Source organism: Danio rerio, chromosome 24 (assembly GCF_049306965.1).
Source record: "Danio rerio strain Tuebingen ecotype United States chromosome 24, GRCz12tu, whole genome shotgun sequence".
Lineage (NCBI taxonomy): Eukaryota > Metazoa > Chordata > Actinopteri > Cypriniformes > Danionidae > Danio > Danio rerio.
This window is the reverse complement of record NC_133199.1, coordinates 20,893,843-20,909,645: the sequence shown is the minus strand read 5'-3', so window position 1 is coordinate 20,909,645 and position 15,803 is coordinate 20,893,843. Positions and strand designations below refer to the sequence as shown.

General features: G+C 34.8%; 2 protein-coding genes across 2 annotated transcripts; both read left to right on the top strand.

Moving 5' to 3' along the window:
- The first annotated feature begins 417 nt into the window (after positions 1 to 417).
- Positions 418 to 8,906, top strand: c8g (complement component 8, gamma polypeptide). Its single transcript, NM_200863.1, has 7 exons — positions 418 to 660; positions 4,775 to 4,911; positions 6,170 to 6,240; positions 7,127 to 7,234; positions 7,423 to 7,524; positions 7,605 to 7,634; positions 8,255 to 8,906. The coding sequence occupies exons 1-7, from the start codon at positions 490 to 492 to the stop codon at positions 8,263 to 8,265; spliced, it is 630 nt and encodes a 209-aa protein (NP_957157.1). The 5' UTR covers positions 418 to 489; the 3' UTR covers positions 8,266 to 8,906.
- A 1,793-nt stretch (positions 8,907 to 10,699) lies between these two features.
- On the top strand, positions 10,700 to 12,722 carry ptgdsb.1 (prostaglandin D2 synthase b, tandem duplicate 1). The gene is given in 6 exon segments (NM_213634.1): positions 10,700 to 10,819; positions 10,908 to 11,047; positions 11,129 to 11,208; positions 11,290 to 11,403; positions 12,095 to 12,196; positions 12,292 to 12,722. Coding segments are annotated over 6 exon segments (555 nt in total). The 5' UTR covers positions 10,700 to 10,723; the 3' UTR covers positions 12,315 to 12,722.
- Positions 12,723 to 15,803: the final 3,081 nt, after the last annotated feature.

Sequence of the window (15,803 nt, the reverse complement as noted above, 5' to 3'; positions counted from 1 at the left end):
ATACATATATTTAACAAAACCAATTATTTTTCTGAAGTTTCTATAAATTTACTATGCAGGTTTGAGCAAAATCTTAATATTTATTTTATTCTTTAAAGGTTTTTTTTTTTCTCGGAAAATAACAATTGGTCAGAGAAACAAACCTTTTATTTTTCTAATATGGGTTTCTTAACGTTCCTGAAGGTAAAATATTGGTATTGTGCTGTCTCAAAAATATAGATAAACATTATGACAAATTAAAGTATGACAAAATTGACAAATGTAAATACCTTTATGACAAAATAAAGAATGTAAATAAATGTAATAAAGTAAACACTGCCACAAATCCACCAGTATGTGACCAGTATTTGTATGGGTATGGTATGAGTTAATGATAAACCTGAACTGAGGGTCATCATCCTAATCTATGTTTGGAAACTGGACAGTTGACTGACTATTATAAGCAATCCTCTTCGCTAAGGAAATTATTTCTTAGTTAAAATTGCTGTGATGATTCGCTTCTGGCTGTATTTGTTCTTTGTGCTCGCGTGTCTTAGTTTTTGGGAACCTGTAGAGACACGAAGAGCGCGATATAAACCAGAACCTCCGAAGCCAAAGAAAACCGAGACACAGAAAGCTATCGACACATTGGCTCCAGGTCAGAACATCAACATTGATCAGGTAATTTCGACATACTTCATAACACCGCAATCAAGTTAATTCGTTTTGGCACCTTGAATTAAATGATCGACATTCACATTTATAGCCCTGTGGCAAGCCAGTTTAACATTTGGGTGTATATTTCATGCTACTTGAAGCTATTTTTTAAGTCCACATGAAATTCAATTTTACAATGTGTATTTTGCTAGAGCACATTGGTAGTCTTAAAGTAAACAATTAATCCACTGAGGGAAAACAATTTGTTCTGATAATTTTAGTTAACTTAAAACAATTTGCTTGCACTCTTGAACGATATTGATCAGGTGACCTCCATACTATATAGTACATTAAAAACAGCATGTGAGTCGAGTAGTATGTCTGAATTCATGGTATTCAAAAAACAGTATGCGTGAAGTACCCGGATGACCTACTACTTCTCATGAGATTCTGAAGTGTGCATACGATGGACGCTATGCTATATTCATAATGCCCCGCTAGAAAATTCATGAATGGGAGTAAATCGACACACCTGATGCAGGTAGGTCACATGATAACGACAAATGGCTGATGCAATATCTTCGAGCTCCATTCATACTATAAAGAACACACTTTTTTTTGTAGTGAGCAATTTCAGATCCAGCAAAAGAAGAAATCCAAACTGTTCGATCATCACGTGAATAATATAGACTTAAATAGTTCCAGGAATTGCTTTACAGTTCATTTAAATGATCTTAGCTGATGTTAAAATTCAATTCAATTCAGCTTTATTTGTATAGCGCTTATACAATGTAGATTGTGTCAAAGCAGCTTCACATAAATGGTCATAGTAACTGGAACAGTGTAGTTCAGTTTTTAGTGTTTAAGTTCAGTTCAGTTCAGTTTAGCTCAGTTCAGTGTGATTTAAAATCATTACTGAGAGTTCAAAAACTGAAGAGCAAATTCATCGATGTTTAGCTCTACCAATCCTGAACCATGCGAGCCAGTGGCGACAGCGGAGAGGGGAAAAAAACTTCACCTGATAGGAGTGAAGAAAAAAAACCTTGAGAGAACCAGACTCAGTTGGGCACGACCATTTTAATTTCTCCGCTGGCCAAAAGTCTTGTGCAGATATTCAGTCACCGCGGTGGAGGCTGGAAGATGGCCTCAGCGAAGACTCGTCTGTCCCTGGAGCGTCGCTGGAATCAGACTCATGTTCTCATGTAAAAGCACACGTTTTTATTTTTAGAAATTGTATACCTTTCAAAAGTGCAAAAACACCGCTAACTAAGGTCCATGAGCCGCCATTGGTGTTGAAAAAACATTCCATTGGCATCAATTGTTGAAGTTCATAGTTGTCATTTTTTCTATTATAAGTAATTTTCTAAATGTTATCCATGTTTATTTCTTAATGACACGCAAACAAACAACCAAATAAAACAAATAAAAGAAGAAACTGATTTTCTTTGTCACATGAGGCTTTCAACTTCCTATCCCTAATTTCAGGATGCCAAATGAAGGCAAACTTTCGCAAATAAAGGCAATTATCATGTTACAACTTTTTTTTTTTTCAGAAATAAATGTCAACATCATCCTCAGATCAAAAAAGCACTGGAGCAGAGTTAAAGTGCTGATTGGTCAGAGAATGATGAACTCCTACTGTTAATAAGCAGAATCGCTGAATAAGAACATAAAACTACAACTTCTGTATGGCTTTAGTCACAGCCTTAGTCCCTGCTGTCCACACAAATATGGGTGTTTTCAAAACAGCAGCTTTTTTTCTATGCTGTTGGACTGCTTGTCAACACAAAAATGCTGTATCAGGTCACTGAAACACTATTTTTATTTATTTTGTTTTTAAAACATGCCAGGGTCTGTGTTTTTTTTAAAATGGAGGATTTTTTTCCCCTGCTCTTTAACTTGAACACACACAATAACCCAGACAACCCACAACCCGTCGCTCTTCATCTTGAACACACATGTTCTCCTCCTATTCAAATTTTACATAGAAGGGAACATGTTTGCCCCCCGATCATATTTATTCAGATATGATTTTTTAGAAAAAAAAAAAAAACCTGGGGAAAATAAATGCAAAACTTGTTTTATATAGAACACGTTTAACAAGCATGCCTGAAACCATTTAGAAAAATTTGGGTACATCTGGGTAGCCCCCTCATCTGTCACTTTTTAATTTAAAAAATACATAGACACAAACATATCTTGACAACTTATACGTGATACGCGTATTTTACAATTCTATCCTGCTATCATTTCATACAGGTATTTTCTCATATTTTCCTGTATTTTTAATCTGTCCATAAAGGGTGGCAACCCATAGGCCCATAGGCAAACCATACCGCCAAACCACCAGGGGACACCCCTTGCTCTTAAATGTGCATCTGTTCTGTGCTTTCATTTTATGGGAACTATGACGTCAATTTGTATGCAAAAACCTGGAAGCGAGTTAGAATTTTAGCATATCCGGTTCCCTCGTCCCAAAGTTATTATTATTTTTTTTTACATTTCAGTTAAATCACCTAAATAAGGTCCATGGCTAACACAAACTGAAGATGCTTTCACGTTTTATTCTACGACATAAAACACTTCAGTTACAGCACACTCTTTATTTTGTAAATTGGTTGCGCTTCTTTAAAAAGACGGTTGCTATCTAGTTGCTAAATGGGACTACAGGCGGTGCCGGAGACATTAATTATACGTCATCGAGCTGATCTGGTCTGGAGCGCAGCCCACTTGCATTGGGCATTTAAATTTGTCTGTTATTTAAATATTTTCATGAATAGTATTTTATAGTTTGTAGTATTTTTCTTATTGGGAATTCATATTGTGTGTAGATAATGCCTTCATTTATAAAAACTGTCAAGATTAATTTGTTGATCGCTTATTTTAATTAAACGATGTTATGAAGATACTGCAGTGCTGCCTGTCTCTTTCCTGCTTTCAGTAATACAAACGTGTGAATAAATGTGTAAAAATACATGCACATTAACTGTGATTTAACGTGATCAAGTGATTTTTCTGTTTTTCTCTTCATCTGAAGACATTTAACTCTGTCATAACTGCAATATTTACACTCCCTAAAATGTATAGCAGTTGTGACTATATGGGCTTTTTTCGGCTGTTTGCATTTAAGATCTAAAAGGGCTAAAAGATGTATTTTATTGTGAGGATTATACAGATTATCTTCAAAAAGCCTATGGGAAAATCCTATAGGGATTTTGCCACGGGAACCAGTTTTATGCTAGCAGCAGATTAGCCTACAAGGTGACATCATAGTTCCTCCACTCTATTCAGGTATGAAAACATTGTCAGACCCGCTCCATTAACAAATAGACGCTGTATCCCAAATGAATTCTGTACATGCGATTTGAAGTGGAGCAAAAGTGGACACTCTGGGCTTTGGGTGAATGTTTGAATAGACATATCCACATAAAAATATTAACATGTCGATCTTGGTGAGGTTTCTTTTAAATACAACAAATGTTGTTTTAAATGAGCTTAAAAGTTAGGAAAGCGATCAATTGCTTTCATTATAATGTTTAATGCGTCCATTTTAAAGTGACACCTCTGTTATTTAATGAAATCAGGAAAAAGGAAAGATCTAAGAGATTTATTTGCTGCTCTTTAATCAGAATATTTTAATTACACAGTGAAGAAAAGGTAAAGGAGATTTGATAAATTAGTTCAATTCTTTATAACAGCTCATTTTAATAGGCTAAACTGCTAGCTAATTATTTTGCAGCTTTTTCAATGGATTTTTCTTGGTAAATAATAAAAATAGTACATATTACTGACCATTCTAACTGTTTATTTAAAATGAAACAGCTCTAGATGAGTAATTTGGGGATTTTCTTCTCTTTTTTTTGGAAGGGGGTGTTGGGGTATTCTTTATTTTTACATGCAAATGTTGACATGTATGTGCATATGCTGCTATATCGAATATCAAATAGTTTTTTTTTTTTTTTCAAAAAATGAGATGACATTTGTGTTAAATGTAAAAACGGCTTCCCATACTAGGTCATTACTCTTGCTCGGTGTTGTTTCAAAATAGGGCATTAATACTTCTTCATAAATGCACGCACAGTTTATGACTGAACGATTTACACGTGTCGGTATGTTTGATTAAAATCTCGCTCTCTAGATGAGTGGCAAGTGGCACCTGCTCACAGTGGCTTCTCGGTGTAAGAATCTCCTGGAGAGCGGCTTTAAAACGGAGAGCACGAGCCTCACCTGGAACATTACTGCGGACACTGTGACTGTGGGCACCGTGAGAAAACTGTGAGTCCTGCTTCAGCCACCAGGGAGAGCAATTTACTCACTGCGAGCTGATGATTAATTATTTTGTATTTTCAACACTAGTTAGATTTCATTTCTCCAAATATTGGTCATTTATTACAGCTTGGTTATGACAGCTAACATAATCAATATTTTTTTCTGCTCAAAAATACATACATACATAAATAAAAATAATAAATAATATTTAAAAGTAATCAATATGATATAAAAATATGATGACTGTGCTTCATATTAGGAGTACAAAATTTCACAAGTAGGCCATAAAGTCTTACACAACCTCAAAAGAGTTCCCTTTGGCAACTGCTGCAGACTATCATCAATTACAGCTGATGCAAGCAAAAGCACCGGAGAGTCAAGATACAACTTGCTTTTTCAGACTTATTTGACATGCCATTTTTAAATGCTTGGATAAATATATCTAACAAATATTACAAAAACTAATGCTAACAGATAAATAGTATGTTTTAATATTGTTATTTCTACAATCATCTGTTATTTTAATTAATTCTTGTTTTATATGGATTTTTATTTTGTCACATTTAGGATTTAAATTAATATTATTAAAATTAAACATTTATACATTAAATTACATAATTATACATGATGCATGCAAAGAATGATGTATATTTTAGACTTGCTTAGTCAAATTATTTTACATGGGCATTATTCTCACGCATTCTACCTTAAGTTAGACTTGTGTGTGCTTTTTAATGAAGTGGTAATCATTTTGTCATGATTTAAGAATTAAGATTTCATTCACTGTTATAATTGTTAGTAAGTTATGCAAGTAATACATCTTGTCAGGCATATTTAAAACAAATAGATGAGCACTTACTGTATTGCTAACATAGTGCTCTATTCATTAATCATAACCACTTGATACTTTGCCACTTTTCTTCAAGATATTTTATAGAATTTATCATCAAATAACATTAGGTATAATCATTTATTCTTTCACAGCTCAGAACAAATATAGTGTCTCAATTTTATTGTCATATATATATATATATATATATATATATATATATATATATATATATATATATATATATATATATATAYAYRTGTGTGTGTGTGTGTGTGTGTGTGTGTGCGTGTGTGTGTGTGTGTGTGTGTGTGTGTGTGTGTGTGTGTGTGTGTGTGTGTGTGTAAAAACGTATAACGTGTATAACAATATGTTTCTTTCTTTGACCCACATGCATATTCTCCTTCTGTTTATTGTGCTCTTTCCAAATGTAAGCAATTTCGTGTGCTGGGAGATCAAGCAGAACTACATGAAAACGAAAACCCCTGGGCAGCTCTTCCTCAAAGGCATGTGCAGACGAAGGCCCACTATATCTATAGTTCTGTTTGGTTAAGAAATATTTTCTGACCTAGACTGTTAATGACAGTATATGTACCCTCTCTGAAATAAATATGCAAAATTGGTTAGTCATAACTTCTACTTCTGCTCTTCTTGTAATCTGTAGCTTGAAGGAGCCAATTTGAATCCAAATTGGGTACAAATGTGAGCAATTTGAAAAGGTGCAATCACAGGGACAGTTTTTGCACTCTTATTTTTGAGAGTGTATTTATCAGTAATAAATGAATAAATAAATACATATAGTTGAAGTCAAAATGATCAACCCTCCTTTAAGAATGAAAGTGCTGTTTAACAGAGCAATGGAATCTTCACAGTATTTCAAAAGATTTATTTTTCTGCTGTGGACAGTCTTATTTCTTTCACTTTGGCTGGAATAAAAACATTTTTTAAATAAAAAAATTAAGGTCAACATTATTAGCCTCTTAAGAGTTTTTTTTATTGGAACCAGAAAAAAAAACATTTTCCATTCATAATAAAAAAGTTAAGCCTTTGAATCCAATTTAAGCTAAATAGCATCTTGCAAAATTAAAATATCACCATGGCAAAAGAAATGTGTTATTATTATGTTTAAAAATCTTCTCTCCGTTAACAATACTTTGGAAATATTTGTAAAATGTTTCATATTTCACAGGAGGGCTAATAATTTTGACTATGCATATATTTGGTTAGGGCTAAATGTAAAATGCATGTAAGATTTTCTATTAAGGTAATAAAGCATGTATATCAAGGAGATTTTTCCTGCATAATTTCAGTATGTATTTGATATGATAGCTTTTAAATATGTTAAGTTTAAATATCACTTAGGGCATGTGTTTTCATTCTGTTCTTGTGCAGGCAAGAGACCGTCTGACAATGTGGACATAATGGTGCTCGAGACGGACTACAGCACATATGCTATGCTGGTTTTTAAGAGAGCAGAGAAAATTACTATGAAACTGTATGGTAAGTGTTGGTATATTTTAAACTTTTCCACTCGTGGTGCTATAATAGCATCTTTTTATATGCGTTTATTTTGTTTCCATTATGATTAGCCTTATAAAAAGCTTAAGTGGCAAACATTTGTAAAGCACAATACTGTTGGAACAGCTTAAAGTGAATTGATTGATGCAAATAATAATTTCTTTTGAAAGGTCGGTCTGGGGAAGTACCTGATAATATAGTGGATAAATTTGAGGATCGAGCGAAGACATTCAATTTGGGATTGGACGTAGTTTTCCAGTTTCCTGACTACGGTGAGACTATTCATAATTAACTCATACGCCTATATTAAAATAGTTAATGAACACTTTTGACTCTCGATTCCTTTTTGCAGGTTTCTGTGAGTCAGCAGAAAAAGTTCTAGGTAAGACCTTTGTTTTTCCTCCGATAAATAAGTTGGAGGTTATTATTTGTTTTAAGAACGACGTGAAAACGATGAAGTAAATTTATAGCTGTTAACTTTTTCTAGTACGCCTAATATCTGCGAATTTGTCGTTATATTGTAGCAATTCATTTAAATGATCCAAATGAACCGATTCGTCTCGCGTATGCAAATATTTTGAATTAAAGCAGATAATTTTGTGCAATACAAACATTATACGTTATAGATAAATAGTTTCATTGAACATTAGGCTAATTTGACTAGCCTAACTTTTAAACCATATATGCAATACAATCCCGCGCGAGGAGTTCTGTTAAATTATTTAAATGAATCATATAAGCGAACCGATTCAGTAAATGAATCAGATTACTCAACAGCATTTTCTGTCCCCTCGGTGTCAGCAACCTTTACTGATTGGCTGAAAGAACTTTTACATCCTGCAAAAAGAACCAATCAATCCACGTGTGCATCACGTTATCTTTCGTAAAGGCACATGTTGCAAAACTTGCACAACCTCAGAATTTGGTTTTGTAACAAAACAGTATAATTTTGCATAAGGTCTATTTTTTGCTTAACAACTCTATCATTGCTTTGTCCCCCAGATCTGACCTAAAACTGACTGGCTAACTTTGGTAGACCCTGAGCAATGTGAGAAAGCAGCCTGCAGGAGTACAGAAATAAAATGGTTGTTTAATTTCATTGTTTTATGAGTTTTTCAGCATTAGCACTAATTTGCTAGGTGCACCTCTATAATAGTTGATATGGTTGCATCTTTGGTAAAGCTTGAAAAGTTGTGTTTATCCTCAAGCCATTTTAGGGAACAAAACAGTGCTTATAAAACAAGGTAAAGGCATCTTGGTATAATTGGTGTGGTTTGTGATGTAAGTGTCAGAACAGGACTCTGCCTGCCCACCCGTTCAGAGTTACACAACACAACGAAGTAAACATGATGCACATCCAACATTCCAAAAAAAAGTATCCTGAGGAAATCATTTTCTTACGGAAAAATATCAAACACAAATGAACTTTGTTGAACTCGAAATGAGTTTCTACAGCACTAAACTGACTCTGTGCAACTTTCTGAGGTGAAAATAAAAGGCTATAAGATAGAAAGTGCATGTTTAGATAAACTGAGACTGATTTAGATATCTTAGATGCTATGCTGCAGATTTCTTTTAGTCTCATTAACATCATTTATGATCTACACTGATCTATTTTACACAATAATAAATGAATAAAATACTAATAATAAAAGAATTGCTATGAATGGTTACATTATGTGCTTTAAACGGTCATGTAATCATACAAGTGCACATGTCTCATAAAGTAAAAAAAATTGCTCATAAAATGTTTGGTAACACCTTAAAATAACAGTGCATGAATAATGATGTATTAATATGTAAACTAAACATTACTTTATGATAAATTAATGATGCGTTAATGCATGCGCTAATCATGAACTAACTTTTAGTCACTTGAGTTCATGTGTGAATAATGGCTACCTTAATTACTTGTTAGTATATGATTGTTTGTTAATTATGCATTATTTTCCACATCGGTTTATGCTTAACTCATAAAATGTTATTGTATAATTATATTGTCTTTACTTGGAGGGGCACATCATCATTAGCCCATTATTAACTACTCAAATTACCAAATGTTCTTCATATTAGGAAAAAAACCCTCTTAGATCTGCTCTGAAAGCCGCCCCCTGCGCAAACCCCCGCCCCAAACACACACACATATATACAAAAAAATGTTAGTCTAAGACATCTCTGCAAAAAACATTTTTAAGATGCACACCATTACACAATTCCTAATTTGTCTATTTTAAACGTCTATTTTTTTATCTTAGTATTTACTTTATACATTGAGTAAACTAATGAGAAATATTGCTAGCATCAATGAATTTGTTTTGGTGTATTTTATTTTATATAACAAAATGGTGTTTTTGTGTGTGTGGTTTTAGTTTCAGTTAAAGAGCCTTGTTGCTGACGATATGCAATATTAATTTGTTATCCACATTAGTTAGTTAGCATACACTGACTGATATTGAGAAATAATTAGACAAACAATGATAATATTTGCATTAACATTAAGATAGATAAGAATATATGAAAATAGAAAGAATATATGAAATGTTCAAGTGCAAAAACCTCTAAATGCCATTAGAAATTTTCTGCTAAAATAGTCATTTTTCTTAGCCTCTTACACTGTAAAAAAATCCTGGTTGCCTTAAATTTTTAAGCAGAATCAAATGACGTTTTTGAGTCTGTTAAACTTATATTATGTCAAACTGACCAAAAATAGCTTGGGTAACTTATAAAATTAAGTTAAAACATGATTAACTTAGTTTAATAAGTTACAATGACCCAAAAACATATGTGGTCAGGACTAACAGATCATATACTTTTTACAGTGTATGTTTATGCTCAAGTATTTCACTTTAAAAGCAATGAAAATAACTTACTCGTCTCAATAAAAGTACAATTTCTGAGCTTACACAAGAGTCTGAGAAAATGCTAATTTTAGAAGAAAATATCAAACAACATTTAGAGGTTTTTGCATCTAAACTCCTTAAATCTTGTAAAAAATGAACATTTTAACTGAACACGTTATCTTATAATAACAAAGGTGCTTTTATTGTAGTTTTACCAAAATTATTAAATGTGCACCAGATATGAACACTGAGTGAAGCTGCATGTTGCATTACAATTATATAGCCTACATATAATATACATTTTTTTATAATTAATATAATACTGTTTTAAATAAATACATCCCTGAGTTAGCACGGCTCACTTATCACATAAGAAGGTAAAATAGGGACATCGATATGAGGGTCATAAAAACCATCAAACACGCATATTTACCTGGAAAAAACCACACGTGCGTGTTAGCAGTTGTGTAACGACTGTAATTATCATTCCTGCTGGGTCTGCAAGTAGGGAGGGACTCGGCTTTGGGGGGCTCAGTCAGTAGGATAAAAAGGGGCTGCCATTCGTCTCCTCCACACACCAGACTCTGCCTTGTGAACTGCAAACAGAGAGAGAAGCAACACTTCTGCAAACATGACGAGTGTCGTAGTAAAGATGCTGTGCCTTCTGCTCTGCGCAGTTTTCGCCTCGGCTGATGTCATGCCCATGACTGACTTCGACCTGCAAAAGGTAAATTCCTCAAATATACGAGCATTTACACCATGCGTTAAACTGAAGGGCACTAAGTGAGATAATTGCGCTAACAAATTTTCTTCAGGTGGAAGGAAAGTGGTATCTCGTTGGCTTTGCTACAAACGCAAAATGGTTTGTCAGTCATAAGGATGACATGAAGATGGGAACTGCCATGCTGGTGCCCACCCAGGAGGGAGACCTTGACCTCAGTTACTCTAACCTGAAGTAAGCCTAAATTGGCTTCATTATAGTGTCAAATGTAAAGAGTTTGAAAAATATTAACTTGTTGTTTCATTTGTTTGTCAGGAGTGATGGTTCCTGCTGGAGGATGACTTACCTCGCCAAGAAAACCGAGACTCCTGGAAGATTTGTCTTCTACAGCCAGCGTAAGGAGTGAAAGATGTTTTGGTTAGATTACTTCACTGTATTTAAAATTATTTGGCTAAAATGTGTTTTACATTTTTTAGGTTGGGGAAATGACAATGACATGCGCGTGGTTGACGCCAAGTTTGACGAGTACGCAATTTTTCACACCATCAAGACCAAAGGAGGAGTATCTGAGATCCTCAACAAACTCTACAGTAAGGACATTTCTGTAACAATAGATTAAGCTTTTAACTTAGATTGTTGTAATTAATTAAATATTTATATTACAAAAACTAACCACGGTTTAACTAGAATAAAACAAAAACATGTTTTGTTGCATCATGTAGCATATCCACAAATTAGCGTGCATGTTTTGCTGCAATCGCTATAGTTTATCCATGATATTTGTTGCACAACTATGGTTATATAAACAATAAATATTGCTATAAAATTAAAGCCATGCATCTAACCAAGTTAGTCCAAATTTTAAATTAAGAGTTATACCAAACATTTCCACTAGGTGACACCCGAAACTCAATCAATCTCCATCACAGTGCAAACTTTCTCTCACCAAACACTGAAATTTACCTATCAGACCTTTTCTGATTTGTTGGATTGATTTTGTCAAGAAAATTAAATCTAATGTATACCTATATTAAAATGATTGTGAAACTTATATCGTCCACTTGACAGCAGAGCTCGCTAATGTTGTTTTAAAGTAGCCTTGTAAAGCCAAATTTTTAAAATGGTATTTTGAGGTTTAAGCTTTCAAATAAAATCAGTGAATACTAAACTAACATATGATGGGGAATTTAGCAGAAACGATTGCCAAATAAGCCATCTGTGAGCAGGAAAGTAAAAGGGTATAATGTTTTCAATGCTAAACAGACTCTAAATGTGTCACAGGTCGCACTCCAGAAATGGTCGATGACTTGAAGGAGAAGTTCAGGCAGTTTTGTTTGGACACTGGCATCCTTGAGGAAAACATTGTCATGCTTCCACAAAATGGTAATTTTTTTGCTTCATAAAATTTTGTAATGTATAAATACTCAAAAAAACAACAACTTATAATTCACTTTGGACTGTAAACTTGTGTTCTACAGGAGAATGCTCAGTTGCCGCATAATCGCCTCATCAAGCGAAGACAAAGACAGCTTCAGCTGGTCCAATCATTTCAGCCAAAAACAGATCTGAATTTACTGTCGGCTTGGTTTTGGTCTCTTTCACTTTGTATGGAAACATTCTTTGTGCCTTGAACAGTCATGGTGTGCTCATACTGATTGACCAGTTTGCAACTACAGAGTAATCAAAAGCAGAGGGGAGAGAATGGCAAAGCATTTCCTTACCAAAAAGATGTTTTTTGAACTCAAGTTTTTCATGTTCTAGACCGATGTGTCATGTTTTTAAGTGCCAATGTTAGCTAACATGTCTGATCACCCATTTCACACACCACCTGCAGGACTTTTATAAGCTGTGCTTTTTATCTTTGATGGTTTTGTTTACTGCTGATTGATTAAATTGGTTTACAAAAGTCTAATGTTGGTGTGATTCTTTCCATTTCTCCATTTCATAGTGAAAATAATGAAAGTAATCCACAATTACTGTTTATTATTTATGTATTTACTAATATTTCATACACACATTTCAAAACTTCTTTTAGAATTGTTTATTCCAAATTGTACATTTCTGTATTTGTTTAAAAAATAACTAACTTCTCAAAAATAGTTGAAGGGTGAGTTTTACAATAAACAGAGCCTTTTACAACAACCTATGAATAAAGCATTAGCACCGTGCATTTAAAGCCAAAGATTGTGTAAGGTCCATCCAGTTGGTCCAATAGAGGTGTCCACTGGTGGATGAAGGTTCAATGCCTGTTTGGTGTTTCCAGTGCACAATGTTGATTTACTTTAAATTTAACTCAAATCTGACTCCAATTTGAATATGAGGTGGTTTAGAATATATTTATCCTCGTTTTATCTGACTCCAATCAAAACATTAGGAAAATCATATCAATATATAATTAGTGTGCCCAATGCTCCATCTCAACTGGATTTTAGTCCGTCTACTGACCTGACACAGGAAGTGTGGAAACAAGGATACAACATGATCTACTGGAATGAATAATTACAGAGTAAGCAAAAAATGTTCAAACATAACAATTAAATAGTCAGGTAAATGTGTATCATGCTAAATCATTCAGTCAATTCATAAATGATCAATACAAGACATTAAATTATCAAAGATAAATCCAAGATTAAAAGATGCATACCTGACTTCAAAATATACATAACATGGAGCGTTAGAGCTTCCATGTTATGGGCTGATCTGAATAGCAGGATCGCACCAACATTTTTCAATCCTTCCCTTAGGTAGAAAACCCAAGAATCCTCTCAAGGAAAGGGGTATGTGAATAACAAAAGGCATTTGCATTTAGTGGAAGCGTTTCTGCCTATAGAAAAAGCACACCCTTCACAGTGGTTCAAAAGATACCTGAAGTTATATATTTACTGTTTTGATTATGTCTGTTTCTGAGAGAATATGACCATTGTACCAGTCACACTGAGACATTTTAAATGATATCAAACATGATAGATGAAGTCACTTGGGTTGATTTCGAACATTCAGACTTTGAAATGACCATACTGTGTGAGTTGGGGTGGTTAAACAAAAGGGGTTTCAGGGGATTCAAATGTAAATGGAGGAAATAAGGGGAGCTGGCTTTTCCTGCATTCCCACCTGCTGGGTTGTGGAGCTGATTGTCTCTGTTTTCGGCTCATATTTGAATTTTCAAAAGACATCAAAGTATTTGTGATATCTCATGCCTTACAATTGGACTCAATGTTTCTCAATATTTGGAATCACTTAAGGAGGAGTAAAGTGAACTCTCCATTTAAAACTAAAGCTGCATTCATTTGATTAAAACACAGCAGGAACTGTTCTCTTGTGAACTTTCATTTATGATGCTTTACATTTTAACAATTAAAAATGTAACTCATGTGGAGGCAAAGATGAATTTTCAGATGGCATTAGGCCAGTTTGCAGTCTCATATAATAACAAGGGTTTTCAACATTCAGTTGTCATCACAGGAATTACTATTTTAAAGTGGTTTACCACATTTATCAGATAAGTGTAAATACATTTTAAAAAGGCGAAAACGCTAAAACACCTAAAAGGGTTCCAGTCAGGATGAAGGACTGGTGTGCTCAAAACATTAACCATTTAGATTTTTTTTAAGTAAATTAATGTGAAGTGTTTGGTGTCATCGCCTATTCGAATATACACTATTTTATTTAACATTGGCCAATATATCAGGAACACCTTACTCGTAAAGACTTGGACCTTTTGCCTTCAGAACTGCTTAAACCTTCATGGCATATTCAACATGGGACTAGAAATAATCCTTAGAGAGTTAATCGATATTGACATGATAGCATCACGCAGTTGCTACAGATTTGTCAACTACACATCCATGATGTGAATCTCCCATTCCACCACATCCCAAAGGTGCTCTATTTTTTTTTAAGGTCTGGTGACTGTGGAGGCCATTTGAGTACAGTGAACTTATTGTCATGTTCAAGAAACCAATCTGAAATATTTTGCTCTATATGACATGGTGCGTTATCTTGCAGGAGGTAGCCATTAGAAGATGGGTACACTGTGGTCATAAAGGGCCTACTCACACTATGCTATCTGAGCCGTGTCCAGGCCTGTTTCCCGGATCGTTTGAGAAGTGTGAGTGCGCTGAATGTGGTTCACTTGGTCTTTGGTGTGGTACGCTTGTAGTGTGAGTGCAAAACGCGCAAAAGCCCGAAACTGAAAGAGAGACGTGACTTTTAAGGGACTGTTTCATATGGATTTATTAATCAATCTTACTGTTCAATGAACCAAAGCTGTCGTAGTTTATTAAAGATGCAAACCCCTCACTGCACAACAGCTGCTCACCTTAAGCAAACCTAATTCCTGCAGCACGAGGGCTTTATGATTGTTTTTGAGCGCCAAACATGGCGGATCTGTGGTGTTGACACAATGATCACTTGCTATCAATGAAAATATCCCCCACACCATTACACAAGCACCACCAGCCTGAAACGCTGATACAAGACAGGATGGATCCATGTTTTCATGATGCTGATGCCAAATTCTGACCCTACCATCTGAATGTCGCAGCAGAAATCGAGACTCATCAGACCAAACAACATTTTTCCTCTATTATCCACTTTTGGTGAGCCTATGTGAATCTCATCTCATTTTCTTGTCGGCTTAGTCCCTTTATTAATCCAGGGTCGCCACAGCGGAATAAATTGCCAACTTATCCAGCACATTTTTATGCAGCGGATGATCTTCCAGCCGCAACCCATCTCTGGGAAACATCCACACACACACTCATACACTATGGACGATTTTGCCTACCCAATTGACCTGTACTGCATGTCTTTGGACTGTGGGGGAAACCGGAGCACCCGGAGGAAACCCACGCGAACGCATGGAGAACATGCAAACTCCACACAGAAACGAGGATCGGACCAGCGACCTAGTGACCTTCTTGCGGTGAGGCGACAGCACTACCTACTGCGTCACAGCTTCGCCCACCTGTGTGAATTGTAGTCTCATTTT

What these genes read in the sequence shown, in the direction of transcription:
- c8g (NM_200863.1), top strand. Translation starts at nt 490, where the DNA reads ATGATTCGCTTCTGGCTGTATTTGTTCTTTGTGCTCGCGTGTCTTAGT. An exon ending in GTGGGCACCGTGAGAAAACT is followed by an intron (nt 4,912 to 6,169) that starts GTGAGTCCTGCT and finishes TCCAAATGTAAG; the next exon opens with CAATTTCGTGTGCTGGGAGA. An exon ending in TGGGCAGCTCTTCCTCAAAG is followed by an intron (nt 6,241 to 7,126) that starts GCATGTGCAGAC and finishes GTTCTTGTGCAG; the next exon opens with GCAAGAGACCGTCTGACAAT.